This window comes from Psammomys obesus, unplaced genomic scaffold (assembly GCF_907164565.1).
Source record: "Psammomys obesus unplaced genomic scaffold, mPsaObe1.curated_primary_1811, whole genome shotgun sequence".
Taxonomy (NCBI): domain Eukaryota; kingdom Metazoa; phylum Chordata; class Mammalia; order Rodentia; family Muridae; genus Psammomys; species Psammomys obesus.
This window is the reverse complement of record NW_026596117.1, coordinates 10,610,132-10,625,664: the sequence shown is the minus strand read 5'-3', so window position 1 is coordinate 10,625,664 and position 15,533 is coordinate 10,610,132. Positions and strand designations below refer to the sequence as shown.

At 40.7% G+C, this 15,533-nt stretch overlaps 1 protein-coding gene across 1 annotated transcript; it reads right to left on the bottom strand.

The window, feature by feature from the left end:
- Window positions 1-240: 240 nt before the first annotated feature.
- Window positions 241-15,217, bottom strand: Pdcl2 (phosducin like 2). The gene is made up of 5 exons (XM_055629446.1): window positions 15,148-15,217; window positions 14,316-14,406; window positions 7,445-7,588; window positions 4,681-4,889; window positions 241-392 (listed from the first exon to the last, which is right to left on the bottom strand). Exons 1-5 carry the CDS (start codon window positions 15,176-15,178, stop codon window positions 241-243), a joined length of 627 nt encoding a protein of 208 aa, XP_055485421.1. The 5' UTR covers window positions 15,179-15,217.
- Between the last annotated feature and the right edge of the window lie 316 nt (window positions 15,218-15,533).

Here is a 15,533-nt window from a genome sequence, read left to right as displayed (position 1 = left end):
GTATTTGTTGGTTTTGTCCAACAGGAGTCAGAAAAAGAAAGTTACAGAAAAATATTAAGAAGTAAAAATCCATATTTGCAATAGACAATATTCTTAAATATCAGAAATTTTTTGATTGACATATAGGCTATAATTTTTACATAAAAATTAAAATAAAGTCTACACATTGTATCTTATTATAATGTTAATGGGAAATAAAGCATTCAATACGTATGCTTTAAAGCTATTTATTAACTTTTTCTACTTGGCATCATTATCACTGTTGGAGCTATCACTGTCATAAATAGAAATGTTTCTAATTGAAGACACCATCATATCTGCAATGCCTTTTTTTGGGTTTTCTTCCAAGTCAGTCTGTATTGCGCCAACTTCCGATAGTTTCCATTCAAGTTCTACAATAAATAAAATCTCATCGTTAAACTGGATAAAAAATCTTGGAAAATGATTATGAATTTCTCATCTACATGAAACAGGAGCTGACTCTGATAAAAATTAGCATGAACTTGAGTCTGGCTTGAGGGCTCACTGGATAAAGGTGCTTGCAGCAAGTCTGACAGACAACCTGAGACTGAGCCCTAAGACCCACATGTGTGGGAGAGAACTGACTTCTAAAAGTTATCCTCTGACTTCATGTACAAACTATGTCATGCCAGTAAACACACACACATACACTAGATAAAATATAAAAAAGAAATAATAATGTGGAATTGAAGATTTATTTAAACTGAATGACAAAGTATTATACTATCAGAATTACACTGGGTAATTCTTTTTTCATTATTGTTATTATTTACAATTTATTCAACATGTATTACAGTTGTAGCCCCCTCCCTCATCTCCTCCTAGTCCCATCCTCCCTCCCTTTTCTTCCCCTAACTGTCCCCTACTGTCTGATCCTAGCCCTATGAGATCCCATCAGGGCTGCCTGGATCCTCTTCCTTTGTGGGCCGGCCAGTTCATCCTGCCAGGGGGAAATGAAGAGCAGGCAACCAAGTTCATGTCAGAGACTGCTCCTGTTCCCCTTACTAGGTAACCCACATGAAGACCGAGCTGCCTATGGGCTACATCTGAACAGGAGGTCTAGATCCTCTCTACAAAGTAAAAGCCCTCACAAAACCAAGATCTGGTACAGGAGAGAATAACTGACTAATTCATAAAAATTAAAACTCAATATTTTAAAAGCCATAGTCCTACTGGGAAGAGACATTAACCAACACACCTGAAAAATTATAAAGACTGTTAATTGAAGAATTTTTTGAGAAAAATATAAATTACCAAAATAGATCTATCAACAACAAAAAATAATCAAGTTGATATCACTAAATGTCCTATTCCTGCAAATCTATCACTATGTTTTATTTATTAACTAAGTTCTATGTAATCAAAATGTTTGTGAAGAAAATTGTGAAATATATTTTAAACAAAATATCAAAATAGGAAGTAGGATGCCACTTTAAAAAAAGATTTCTTTTTATTTTATATGCACTAGTGTTTTTCTGTATGTATGTCTGTGAAGGTATCGGATTCCCTGGAACTGGAGCTACACAGTTGTAAGCTCCCATGTGGGTCTTGGGATTGAACCTGAGTCCTCTGGAAGAGCAGCCAGTGCTGTTAACCACTGAGCTATCCTTTCAGCACACTAGGATGTCACTTTAACAGCTAATCTATAAATATTCTAATAAATACATTACCTTTTTAATAGAACTTAATTATAAATTATATGAAATTCTGATTTATTAGAGATAGTTGTATCACTATAAAGCTACACTAAATACAGTGTTCTATTAATATAAGGATAATCAACAACAACAAAAAAAACCCTAGAAGACCATAGTAAAGATCTCAGAAATAAATTGAAGCATTACAACAGAAACAGAAAACACCCCATTCCATGCACCAGGCTAGCTATTAAAAAAAACAAAGACAAAAAACCAAAACCAACTAGTTAGTATTGATAAGATCAAAGAGAACTTAAGAGCCTTGTATACTGACCATCGGGTAGAATGTGTACGGTACGTCCACTAGGGAAAACTGTGTGGCAATTTCTAAAACAAACTTAAAGTAAAATTACTGGAAGTGTAACTCGGTGGTAGAGCGCTTGGGCTCAATCACATACATCCCAGAAAAATACATGAACCTGGGGTGCAGGGGGAACTTAAGTAGTAAGCTACTGAGAACCTGCAAATGGTGCCATAGAAACAGTGGGCAGAACCTCACATGCTTCCATAACTCAACAAAAGAACACACTGAAAAATGGACAAAGCAAATAGAAGACACCAAATGACCAACATCTATTAAAGAATGCTTAACCCCACTAGTTTTCCAAATTTAAATAGTGACAAGATTTTTGTAGCAATGACATTAAAGCTCAGAGGTAGAGACTTGTCTAGTATGCACAAAGCCCTGGGTTCAATCCCCAATATTGCCAAAACCCAAAAGATAACATTGTATATCCATCAGCTTGAGAAAACTGCACCCATATAACAATTCTAAGAGCTGATGGAGATGTGGATAAATAAGAACTCTTATACAGGGCTGATAAGAGGAGAAATTAACACTATCATTGGTAGAGCCTTAGTTTCCTTTCCTGTTGCTATGGTAACATACCCTGACAAAAGAAATTTAAAGGAGAATGGGTAGATTTAGCTTGCAGTTCCGTTACAGTCCATTATGTGTGCAGTCAGGGGAGAGCAGTGAATGCATGTCTACATGCCTAGTGGGCTTTCTCCACTCTTACCTACTCTAGCATCCTCCACCTGGGCAATGGTACCACCCACAGGAGATGGCTCTTCCACCTCAATTAACATAAGGCAGCAATCCCCTCAGAGATCTGCCCAAAGTCCACCTCTCCTAGATTCTACCCTTTATCAAGCTGACGACTGACAACATCACAGACACCTTCCTAGTGGATTTTCACAGATGGGCACCAGGAGGATTGCGGAAGAAATTGTCATCAGAAATCAGCTCACATTCTCTCAGAAAGGGGGAGACAAACACATAAACTAAGGTGTATTTAATGAGCAAACGCTAAGATTTAAAATTATTAAATAAGATACCAAGGAAGAAGTTTGAAAAACTATTGTTGAGCTTAAAAAAAAATAAATTTCCGGATGATATACTGATTTACTAATACAATAATTCCTAACATTTCTATGTATGTATATGAATGTGTGTGTGTGCTAAAATACATATATGTATATTCACATATACGTTATGGCTAAAGTATAAGAAAATGACTCAGTCTCTCAAAACATAAATTAGAATAACCATATGGCCTAGCAATATTATTCTGGGTATTATTTCCCAAATTATTGAACAGGTGATCTGCACATCCATGTTTCAATAGTATTATTCATAACAATCAAAAGGTAAGAACAATGTAAGTATCCGCTGATGAAGGATGTATACCTGCAATGTGGCCTATGTTGACAATGGGACATTGTTCAGACCTAAAAGAAGGAAATCTAACACTTTCTGAAGGGTGTGCCTTGACGACAGGATGTTGAGTGATAGGCATGAGGGCAAAAAAAACTCAGCATTATCCTACTTATATGACGTGTCTAAAGTCATCAACTTCATAAAGACAGAAAGTAGACTGGCAGCATCCAGGGAAGGGAAAGAGAGTAAAATGAAAGGTTACTCTCTAATGGGTCCAGACTTTCATTATACAAAGTGATAAAGAGTTGTGGAGATAGATGAAAGTTACAGCAATATCACAATGTGAACGTCAGGGTCACTGAGTGATAGTATCTAACATGGTGATGATAAAGATGTTCAACTTCATAAAATAGGTTAAAACAATATGAAACAGGCATGAAAAAGTCAAAGGGATGACTTCAGGGTTGAAAAACATTTATAAAAAAAAAAAAAGGTGAACAATATAAAGTCCTGTGCTGTTTGCTCTAGACAGGAAAATAGAAGACTGGTTTTTCCTCACCTGTACCAGAGGTGGAGACTCATGGGGGAATTACCAATCAACAAAACCAGGGGGACATGTGACTAGGCAGCACAGAGAATGCACAGGACAGAAAGTCCACAGAAAAGGGGAAGAGTTGTAAAAGTCCAGGAATATGTGGGAGATGAATAGAAATGAGGAAAACCTTAGGAAAAGGGTTTGGACCAGGAACTGGTGGGGAATTTAGGTAAAAGTGTGAGCACAGAGGTCTGTCTGGGGACTGTAGTGACTAAGCTCAGGATGGCTAAAGCAGACATTACACAGAACAGAGAAACAGAGTTGCAGAAGTAGACTAGATTCTAAACTAGATGATTTACATTTTAAAGTCACTTTAGACGGACACCATTAAGAATTTTAAGCAGACAGTGTTATAAGCGTGACAACAGGAAAGCTGATCTGGAGGCATTTAAAAAGGGAATTGAGTGGGGGCTGGAGAGACAGATCCCAGCACCCACAGGGTAGGATCATGAGTCCCTGTAACTCTAGTTCCAGAGAATGTGACACCTGTTTCTGGCTTCCATGGACACTAAGCGTGCACATTGATACAGGGACACAAACACGCACGTAGGCAAACACTCAGACACACAAGAATAATTTCTAAATTCTTAAAAAGAGAAGAAAAGTAAGGGGGAACTTTGTTTCAAAGAAATAAACTTTCATACTTGTTCATCTAGAGAAGTTTCCACTTGTTTGTTTTGTAAAAATTTTAAAAATAACATCATTACCTTCGAGCTTGAGATTAATCCCTCCACATTCTATAATTCCAATGAATTTGCCTTCTATTTGACCATTTCTATAAACAAAAATTGTTGGCAAACAGTTGTCATGGTAGTGTTGAATGCAGCTGTTCACAATGGCTTTAACGAATTTGGTTTCTGGAAACTTTCTTGCTAGGACACGAAGATGCTGGTTAACCAACAAGCACATGGGGATGCTAAAAAAAGAGAGAGAGAGAGAGAATGTACACATAATGATAATGCTTCAAATAATATCGCTCCTCTCAGTCTAGTAAAAGAAGTGAAACCTCTCTATTGCAACAAGAGCTCTTTATTTTTTAAAGAAAAGCATATCCGTATCGTATGCTGCAACCTTTAGCAAAGATGGACTGTGTTAGCACCCTCTGGTTTTTGGTTTTTTTTTTTTTTTGGAAATACTGCCTGGGAATGATGCTGGTACCATCAGAATCTGCTACCTAATGTGGAAAACTGTATTCCGCTTAGCATCACTTTAAGCTGGTTCCTGGATTGAAGACCATAGGTCACCATTGAAAAAACAGGAGCTGCTTGGGGAATCTGCAGCAGTCCTGAGCTGAAATAAAGGGATCCAGCTGTGGTCACTTGACAGTTTTATTTCACCCGTGCTCATATCCAGAGTTCCTCATCTCAGACTTCTTTGACCTTCTTGATCCTAACAAATTTCACCCACAGTATTCAATATCCTGTATCCCAGTGTCCCGAATTACTTCTCTTCTAAGGTTTAATTTAAAACTGAATGCAAACAGGATCCCAAACCTGCAGTTCTTCCTGCCTCATCCATCACAGAACTCTTACCCTATCCATCCTTCAACCCATCCCTTCAGGCTACCCTGTCACTCTGAGCTTTAGCAGGTGAGCTTAGGGCTGGCCCACACCCCACACCCACCCACATCTCTACTTTCTTCCAGCTCCCTGGTTTTAGTCTGCTTCCCTCTCGTGTGTTTTCACTTTCCCTTCTCCAAAGACTTTCCCCACTTTATGGGTAAACATGCTAAAGCTCATGAATCTTAGGTTTGTTATAATTTCACACCCCTTTCTAATAACTGCTTTCTTTCCTCATAGTCACAGCTAAGATAAAAGGGCACAGGGGAGCGGTTCCTCAAACAACAACAAAAGCCAGGCTCTGTGTTTCGGTTGCCTCTGTTACTGGGACGCTCTCCACCTTTGGTTTCTGGGTTACTACATTCTATTAATTTCCTTTTAACCTCTCTGAGTTCCCTCTTCTGTCTCCCTGATAAATGTAAGTGTTTAGGAGGAGGGGTTCTTTCTTTGTTTTTGTTGTATTGTTTTTTCGAAAGAGGGTTTCTCTGTGTAGACCTGACTGTGCTGTTCTATAAATTATTCTGTAGACCGGACTGGCCTCGAAGTCATAGACATCTGCCTGCCTCTGCCTCCTGAGTGCTGGGATTAAAGGTGTGCACCACCATGCCTGGCTGTAAAGGTTTCTTAACGCAGCTAATAGATTTCATTTCCCTTCCTTAACCCAACCCCAGACCCAAACTGAAAAAGAAAAAACAAAAAACAAAACAAAACAAAACAAAACTAATCTTTTTTCATTATTTCCTACGTTGGCTCAGCCCAAAAATCTCTCTACAGTATCTAAACAGTAATCAAGTCACATCAACTCCATCTCTTGTTTCATTGCTCTCTATCTTCTTTCCTTGCCCACTGCTTTACTAGTTCCTCAGCTGAGCTACATTGTTACCTTAATTAGCAAATTTGTTACCCATATCCATAGTTGGCCCTACTTCAAAGGAAACACATTATAACACTCCCATAAAACCCTGAGATAGCACACTTTGCCCAAACTTAAAAAGCTTCAGTGCTTCCTCCTCACTGGCTTGGCATACAATCTGAACTCCTTAGTGTAGTTTCAGAAGGTCTTCATGATTTGGTCGCTGCTCTCCTCTCCAGCATGGCAACCTGCCTGACACAGTGTCACACTGTGTAACTGAGGCTGACACTCCCAAGCCTGGAAGCACTGTGACAAATCTGACGACTGTACTCTTGTTAAGGTTGTGCGGTCCATCTATAAGGCCTCATTCAAGCCTGTCTCCTTTCCCAACCCAAGAAACATTTTTATTTCTTTTCTGATACCAATACCAAGAATGAGAACTTGCTGTGAAACTTACTCAGGATTGAAACATTTCCCCTTAGAAGGGGAAAGCAGAGAGGGAAGTGGGCCAAAGACATGAGACCAGAAGACCCAGGAAGCTTAGAAAATTGAAGGAGTCAGGAAACCCTAGAAATTTACAAGATTTAGCGAGCTCAGGGTTGCCAAGATTCAAGCGCCTACAAGATCGAGGAATGGAGCTCAGCTGGTGGGGTGTTTACCCAACACACATGAAGTCCTGAGTTTGATCCCCAGCACATCATAAAACACATATGATGGTGCACACTAATCTCAGAATTAGTGGAGGTGGAAGGAAAATCAGGAGTTCAAGACCATCCTTGGCTGAATTTGAGGTCAGTTTAGCAAAGAAGGAGGGGGACAAATACAGGTTTTCACTACCACTGATAATGTCTTACAAATGTGACATCCTTCAGATTAGAAATGAAAATATTTTAGCACGCTTAACTTAATCCCTAAAGATAAAATTTCTATAATGTATTCATATGCAATATGAATATATTTTTTCTTAAATATTCTTCATCGTGGGTGTCACAGACCCTAAAGCTAGGAGTGTTTTAAAAGAAACACAACACCAACATTCTGAAATATTGTGGTAATTACCTTGATCTGTATAGATGAATTATAACCCACAAGTCTTTTTCTGCATTTGTGACTTCATTCACATACTGATTTCCAGCAATTTCTCTCAATTCCCCAAATTTTTGTTTCTTCTTAAGTGCTTTCCATTCTTTTAACCGCTTTTCTCTAATTAAAACAAAAATGTTATGTAAGTATTATAGTCTTTATTTTTGTGTATTTATTCTTTTTCTCTTCCTGTGTGTATGTATATCTGTCTGCCTGTCTGTGTGTTTATGTGTTCCAGGTGTTTGCACATGCCTGAGGAGGCTAAAAGGCCTCTGGTTCCCTGGTATTGGAGTTATAGGCACTGATAAGCCATTTGATGGGGGTTCCCAGGAACCAAACCCACATCCTCTGCAAGATCAGTAAGCACTCTTAACAACTGGATCATCTCTCCAGCCCCAAGTGTATGTTCTTATAGGTCAATCAATATCCAATAATAATTATGAGTAACAAATGTGATGCCCATACATAACAACACTGAATAACTGAATAACCACTAAGGAGCTTAGAAAGCCATTTCTCTTTTTGTATGAGAATTGGTATGATTGTATGTATAGCAACCGTAAGAACTTCACTATTGACTTTGAAATTATTTTTAAGACTAGGTATCATATAACAGTTTTCTCTGAGATTGAAACTTTCCACACTGTCGTGAAACTTAAGCAGGAAGGAAAAACAAAAACAAAAACTCAAAAATTGATGCAGGAAGTCCCTGAAATTGACCAAATTCACTGGGCCCCTCCCCGCTAGAATAAGCAATACAAGCTGCGAGGAAGACTCTCAGAACCGAGCAGCTGCCTGGAAGAAGCAGAAACCAGTTCAGCTATCGGGATGAAGTCTGTACTGACTGATCAACATTTAGAGGACGCTCTCCAACCTGCTGAGCTGCCTGCAGGCTGGGCAGTGGGCTCCAGGTTCCCAGCTTTGTGAGCTGGGGTGGGCCTTGCTGATTCAGCTGTCTTTTTGAGTCATTAATGCTCCTCACCCATATTCCCGTAAGTAACCCTAATATTCCTGTAAGTAACCCTAATGAAAGTCATTGGTTCAGTGAATTGGACTCTGGTAGCCATACTTTATTCTCTCGTGGCTTCTCTACCTGAGGTGAATGGAGGTACGTGTCCCATCTCTCCAGGAAAAGTTTTGTCACACACAACATCAGGTTTTTTAGGTATTGGGTTAACAATTTTTTTCTCTTTCTTTTTTTTTTAACAAAATTCTTTATTTCTTATTTATTATTCATGAGTATTTAGCCTGCATGCATGTCTGTGTACCATATTTGTGCTTGCCAAAGCCAAAAGTGGGTGTCAGATCCCCAAGAACTGGAATTACAGATAGTTGTAAACTATCATGTGTGTGCTAGGACCTGAACTTGAGTCCTCTGGAAGAATAGCCAGTGCTCTCAACCTCTGCACCATCTCTCCAGTCCACTGCAAATTCTTGTGTCCCAACAACAACAAACACCAAAAAGCTTCATCAGTGAATACCTTGAGCAACAATAATAGTATTGCTGAGTGTCTGCTGTGTTGCCAGGCACTACTTTAAGTACACTAACTAATTTAGTCCTTGCAAAAACTTGATGAAGTCAGTATTATCATTCTCCCCAGTTATAGGCCTATTACGGGGCAAGTTATGCAGTCCGAAAGTTATGCCTTTGTGGACATCTAGAATTGTTTGTTATTAAGGTAACTGAATTACAGGCTAAGGCAGCAGAGGAAAGTGACTAAGAATCTGAACTCCACCATCAGGCAAAGCAGGGTTTAGATCCAGCACTTGAGAGTAGCACAGACTTGGGTGAGTTATTTAACTTCTCTAATTTCCCTTTTCCCTATCTCCGCATGACAAAAACCACTAAACCTGATCAGGAGGGATCGCTGGGGATTAGGTGGCAAAATAGGTAATCTTCACCATCAACCTGACCGCCATAGGAAACCACCCTGGAGACGCCCCTACTTGGGCCGTGTGGGGGCGGTGTTCCAGAAAGGTTTGAGCAAGCAGGGAAGATCAATTCTGGCTGTGGATAGGGTTCTGGGCTGATAAAAGAGAAGTAATTAAGTTGAGCTTCAGTGTCCATCTCTGCTTCTTCAAGTTCCTGCTGCCATGACATCCACACCATGATGGATGGAGCCCTCAATCAAGGAGCCAAAATAAACCTTTCTTTTCTTAGGTATATTGTCACAGCAATAAGAAAAGTAGTACGTTAATTTCTCAGCAAGGTGTGCGGCACATGGTAAACTTTTATTTGTTTCTTACTCATCCATATAGAACATTAAAACTTTGTTAGTAACTCTCAAATTTGCATACGTTGATGAATAAGCTGTGCTTGGATTTATTAAGTAACCTCAAGTAGTTTACAGCACACCCATAAGTTCCTGTACTTCAGTTTGCTAGGGTAAATGTAGTAGGATTTATCTTGTACTCCTGGCCCTTTAAAGGATCCCCACTGGTTTGCTAACTGGCCCTTCAAGAATTCTTAGCCTTTAGAACCACTTGATCCTATGACCTTCGACGTTGGTTGTGTCTTGGACTTCTGGGAACAGGAGTGAATATAAAACTGCCAGCAGAGGCTGAGAGAGATGAATAGAATGAGAAGAGAAGGCAGTTGGGGAAGAAGATATTGTTAGGAGACAGTTGAACCAGGAGAAGCCATGCTGAGCAGGTAGGCTAGAACAGTTGTCATAGTTTGGAGCTGCTAATATTGGGAAAACTGGGAGAAGGGACTGTTGAGCAGACTTTTGGGGAACTGAGGAAGGAATGGTTGGGAGACACATTTGAAGGGGTTGGGCTAGAAACTGAAATGTACAGAAGCTGGAAAAGAAATTAGATTCAGGGATGTTTCTCACTCACACCATCACTCTCTCTCTTCTATCAAGTGCTAGGGGGTGAAATGAGGGGTGGGATAAAGGGTGGGTAAAAGAAGAACCCACAAAGGAGCCAAGAGCAGCTGCGGGTACTTCTTCCTGTTTCTCTCTCTATAACTCCATCTTATTTTCTGTATTCTTTTAAAAAATTGTTATAGTTTATTATATGTCTATATGTATGTATGTGCCTGTGTATGTGCATGCATGCGCAAACATATATATGTGCATACTTGTGCATGCCACTGCACATGTAATCCTCTTGCAGTTCTTTCCTTCCAGCAGGTGGGTTCCAGGGAACAAACTCAGGTTATGGGGCTTGGCAGCAAGCACCTCTCCTCACTGAGACGTTTTCCTGGCCCTCACTTTCTGCATTCTTGGTGTTCTGGCATCTAGAACTTTGCTAATCCTTCAGGGAATACTCAGTTCAGAACCAGCTGGTTCTGAGAAAGAACAAACACTTGCCTGACAACACATTCTTCAAACGCAAACCAGCCAGCCCTGAAAGCACACCCTCAGTAGCTTTGTATTCTCTCTCCAGTCTCCCTCTCCCTTTCTCCCCCTCAGACTGGTCTCAAACTCCTGGGTTCAGGTAATCCACCCATCTTAGCTTCCCAAGTATCTGGGGCTTTGGGCATGTACCATCATGCCTGGTTTCAATCACCTTTCGCCCCCTTCGGTGCTTGTTTTGTTTTTTCTTATAAGGCTCCCTGCCCTAGTCATCACTGAACCAGATGACTCATGACCTCACCCAGAGCCCACCTAAATGATTCAGGCAGCCAATCATAAGCCTGCTTTCCCCTGCCTCGCATATCCCTTCCCACAGAAACCACTACAAAGGCTGTGGGGGATTTTTTTTCCCCTTGTGCTTTTGATCTTGACCTGTAGCCCTTTGTGGCCCCATGTGCCATGGTGTATGCCTCCTCTTGAGAATGGTAACTGTTCAGTAGTAATCACTCTTGATGACACTTGTATTAAAGCAAACAAAACCTTTTGCACGTGCTTCAGAACACACAACACGCTGGCCTCATTTCCCAGGTTAGAAACACACCAGATGAAAACTCACTTTGAAAACTCACAATGAAGGCAACCACAATGAAACCCAAAGAGAACAATGCAGAACCAGGTCTACTACTAGGTACCTTCTTATTAGTACAACTGTCAACTTCTCCCTCCCCCTCATCCTCCCTGCTATTTCACTGGAAAGGTTAACACATGGGCGTTAGTTCTGCCATCAGAAAGACACTGTTCCGTGGCCTGCATTTTTCACTTAACAATCAAATCAATTGTGATTCACGAACAGACGCAGAAAGCCCTCTAGCTATTTTAGGCAGAAAGAAACTCAATCTGGGAAATTAGGCCTTTGCAAACTTGCTGAAAAGGAAGAAGGAACAGACTCTAGGCTGGGCAACCAGGAATGTCTCCCAGAACAACACTGCAAAACTGGTCTGCCAAGGCTTTCTTTGCGGCAATCCAGAAACTGGGGGATCTAGATTCCAGTTGTTGGCCCAAGTATCACATTACTCTGAGACTCAGGCACAATAACTACTGCTGGCACCAGGAGCCAGGCTCCCTAGCAACAATTTGAGAGGATGAAATGACTGCCAGAGCAATGGCTCCAGAATTATGACACAGTTCTAGGCTCAGACCACTTAAATAGTCACTTTTCTTCCCTTTTTTGCTTCCCTTTTTTTCTTCACTTTTTTTCCTACTGCTTTCTCCATTTAATTTAGCGCTGAACTCAAATATCCTGTGGGTGTGTTAGCAGAACCTGAAACATTTGTTGTCCTTGCAGCAGGGAACTCTTCCAGCTCCTGAACTACTATAACGCACAACAAGAATGTAACATGTATCAAGAGAAAGAGAACATGTGTCACATAAGACAGTTTAGTGTATTTGCCAAAAAATATACTGCAGATATGTTCACTGGCACATTTAGGCGTTCCTTCCTTCTTTTGGCTAGAGGAGCTTCTGGGTTTAATTTACTTGCTATTTCATAACTGGTTACCTACCCAGTGGCATTTTTGTCTTTACTTTTCTTTCTCTTTTTCCTTTTTGGTTTTTCGAGACATTGTTTCTCTATGCATAGCAAAGTCCTAGAACTCACACTATGGACCAGGCTGGCCTCAAACTCACAGAGATCTGCCTGCCTCTGCCTCCCAAATGCTGGAATTAGAGGCCTGTTCCATCACCACCGCTGGCATTTTTTTCTTTTTCTTTTTTCTTTTTCTTTTTTTTTTTTTTTTTTGGTCTCTAATTTCTTGAATAAGATATCTGTCACTTCTTTATCTTATCCCGTGGCTTTGTTAGAACCTAAGGATCATTACAGATGTCTCTTTTGTGGCTTGTGAGACTAGATTGCAACCAATGAGACAGCAATGAAAAATGTTGTGTCCCTCTCTGGTACTAAGTCCTAAGGTGTCCTGTGCAGCCTTTCTACACAGACCCCTGACTCCTAAGGTGATGTGGCGCTAGAGAAACGAGCCCAGGCCACAGTCACTGCCTGGGAAAAAGCTTCTCAAGAAACATGTAGGAGATGATCAAAACATTTAGGAAACCCCCAACATGCCTTTAATCTGCCTTAGGAGGCAGAGGCATCACAAAGTTCAAGGTTAGCCTGGTCTACAGAGTGAATTCCAGGACAGTCAGGGCTACACAGAGAAACCCTGTCTCAAGAAACCAAACCAAAAAAAGTTAAGGAATCATTACCACAATACAACTCAAAGCATTTTTAAAATTTACGTGTATTTATGTGCATGAGCATTCTGTGTGCGTGTATACCTGTGTACCACTTGGGTGCCTGCTGCCCATGAAAGACAGAAGCAGGGTCAGATCTCCTGAAACTGAAGATGGCTGTGAGCCTCCATGTGCATGCTGGGAAACCAGGTCTTCTGGAAGGTCAGCCAGAGTTCTAAACCACTGAGCCACCTCTCCAGTCCCAATTAACTCTTTGATAGCCACAAATAGGTCCTGTATCCATTTCTGGTTACCTCTGATTTGTTTATTTCAAGATCTGGTAGTTAATAATTTTCTTTCTATTTATAGAGCCTTTTCTCACTATTTTCTTTCTCTTATGATAGTTCTGAAAGTTCATCTATTTGTTATAGCAGCTACCATGCCCAAGGCAACTGGAAGAGTTTATTTGGGCCTATGGTTCACGAGGGTTGAGAGTTCATCGTGGTAGAAAGGTATGGCAGCACAAAGGCATAGCAGCCAGAGCAGGAAGCTGAGAGACAGCAAGCACAAATGCACAGAGAGCAGACTGGAAGCAGACTGGGGCGATGGGCTTGGAGAGCCAATCCCAGTGACACAGCTCTCCACCACAGCTGCATTACCTCCCCAAACAGCGTCACCAAATGGAGACCAAATGCTGAAATATGTGAGCTCATGAGAAAAAATACTTCACATTTCGTATTACAAGCGTTGCAGGTAACAACCCTCAAGGGGAATTCAAGAGAATTTACTAAAATGAAAAACATGCTGGAGGGTTTCATAAAGTCAAGCAACCAAAAAAGAAAGAATTGGAAAATCAAAAGGTAGTACTAATGCTATTATTAACCCAGAAGAACATAGTTTAAAAACACACAAGTAACAACAATGAAGAAGGAGGAGAAGGAGGAGGAGGAGAAAGAGAAGAGTGAACATAGCCCAGGGGGCCTTTGGGCCATCGCCCAGCAGATCAACATACTATTGTGGGAGTCCCAGAAGCAGCAGACATACAGAAAGAATCAAAGTGTCTCCTCAGTTACTGGCTGACTGATTCCCAAATGTGAATAAAGACACAACATGATGTTTAAAATCCAACATCATCAGATACACTTCAAGTAGGCTAAACACGAAGATACCCATGTGGTGACACAACAATTTGACAATTTGACAGTCTGACAGGCAGAATCTTGACTGCAGTAAGAGAAAAGCAAGCTATGGCATCAAGTAGATTGTAAGACTATCAGCCAGTTTCTCAGGGAAAATCCCACAGTAACGCAATACTGTACCTGTATGTCTCAATAGCTTTTATGTCTTCTTCATCAAATTCGTCTTCAGCTTCCTTCAACTGTGCAAGTGTCATCTTCTCATATGGTTTGACTGAAACATAAATTTTAGGTAATCAAATTCTCCAAACATTATTTTTTTACTTTACAACCAACATCCAGAAAACCAACCAAACAAACAACAAACCAAAACCCACAATCCTAACAACTTAGGTAATGGAGATCAAGTCTCTTTAACAAACTGGCAGCAACCAGCCAAAACATGCTTACATATTACATAGACTACAATATTAGCATTTTTGATCCCCTCAAAGCTCACAGACAGGACACTTTAGAGAGCAGTTGGGAAAATCAATTAGATCCCCTAAGTACAGGTTTCCTCCAAGTACCTGGAAGCCTGAATGAGAAATACACTATATAGGCCAGGTAGTAGTGGTGCACGCCTTTAATCCCAGTATTTGGGAGGCAGCGGCAGGTGGATGTCTATGAGTTTAAGGCCAGCCTGGTCTACAAAGCAAGTCCAGGATAGCCAACGCTACACAAAGAAAAACCCCTGTCTTGGAAAACCAATCCCTCCCAAAAAAAAAAAAAAAAACATATATAGAATAAGCAAAAGGGAAGGTGATCTCAGAGTGGAGGGATATTGAACTTTTAGTAACTGACACATGCCTTTCAACATACAAATCGGCCACTTTAGATGTCAGTCTCCTAATTTCAAGTAGATGGTCAGCGTTTATAGCAAGTAATATCTACTTTCCTCTCCTGCGTTTCTGAAATCTAGTCCGTGCCCTTCATCGTGCTGTCCCCGCATGCAGCCCACCAATGCACACTGTACCCATTGCTTCCTTCTGTAAGCGTAGCACCATCTCTTCAACTTCATCCTTTGGTTCTTCTTTCGGAGGAAGGATGCCGAAATCTCTTAAAATTTCATTCCATTCTGTATCTTCATTTGGATCCTACACAAAAGGAAAGAGACTAGTGACATATTTGGGCATCGTAAAATGTGCTGATAAAATTGACTGATGGGCGACGGCACGTCCACACACAAAGCTGAGGCTTGAAGAACAGACCTACCTGTCCCACCAAGAATGAGATTGCGTGCTTTGACTAGCAGGGCACATCCATGCTCGGCATTACAGAGACGCTTATAAAAAGATCAACGCAGGGGCTGGCCCGATGGCTTGTTAGTTAAAGGCAGTAGTCACACAAACCTGGTGACCT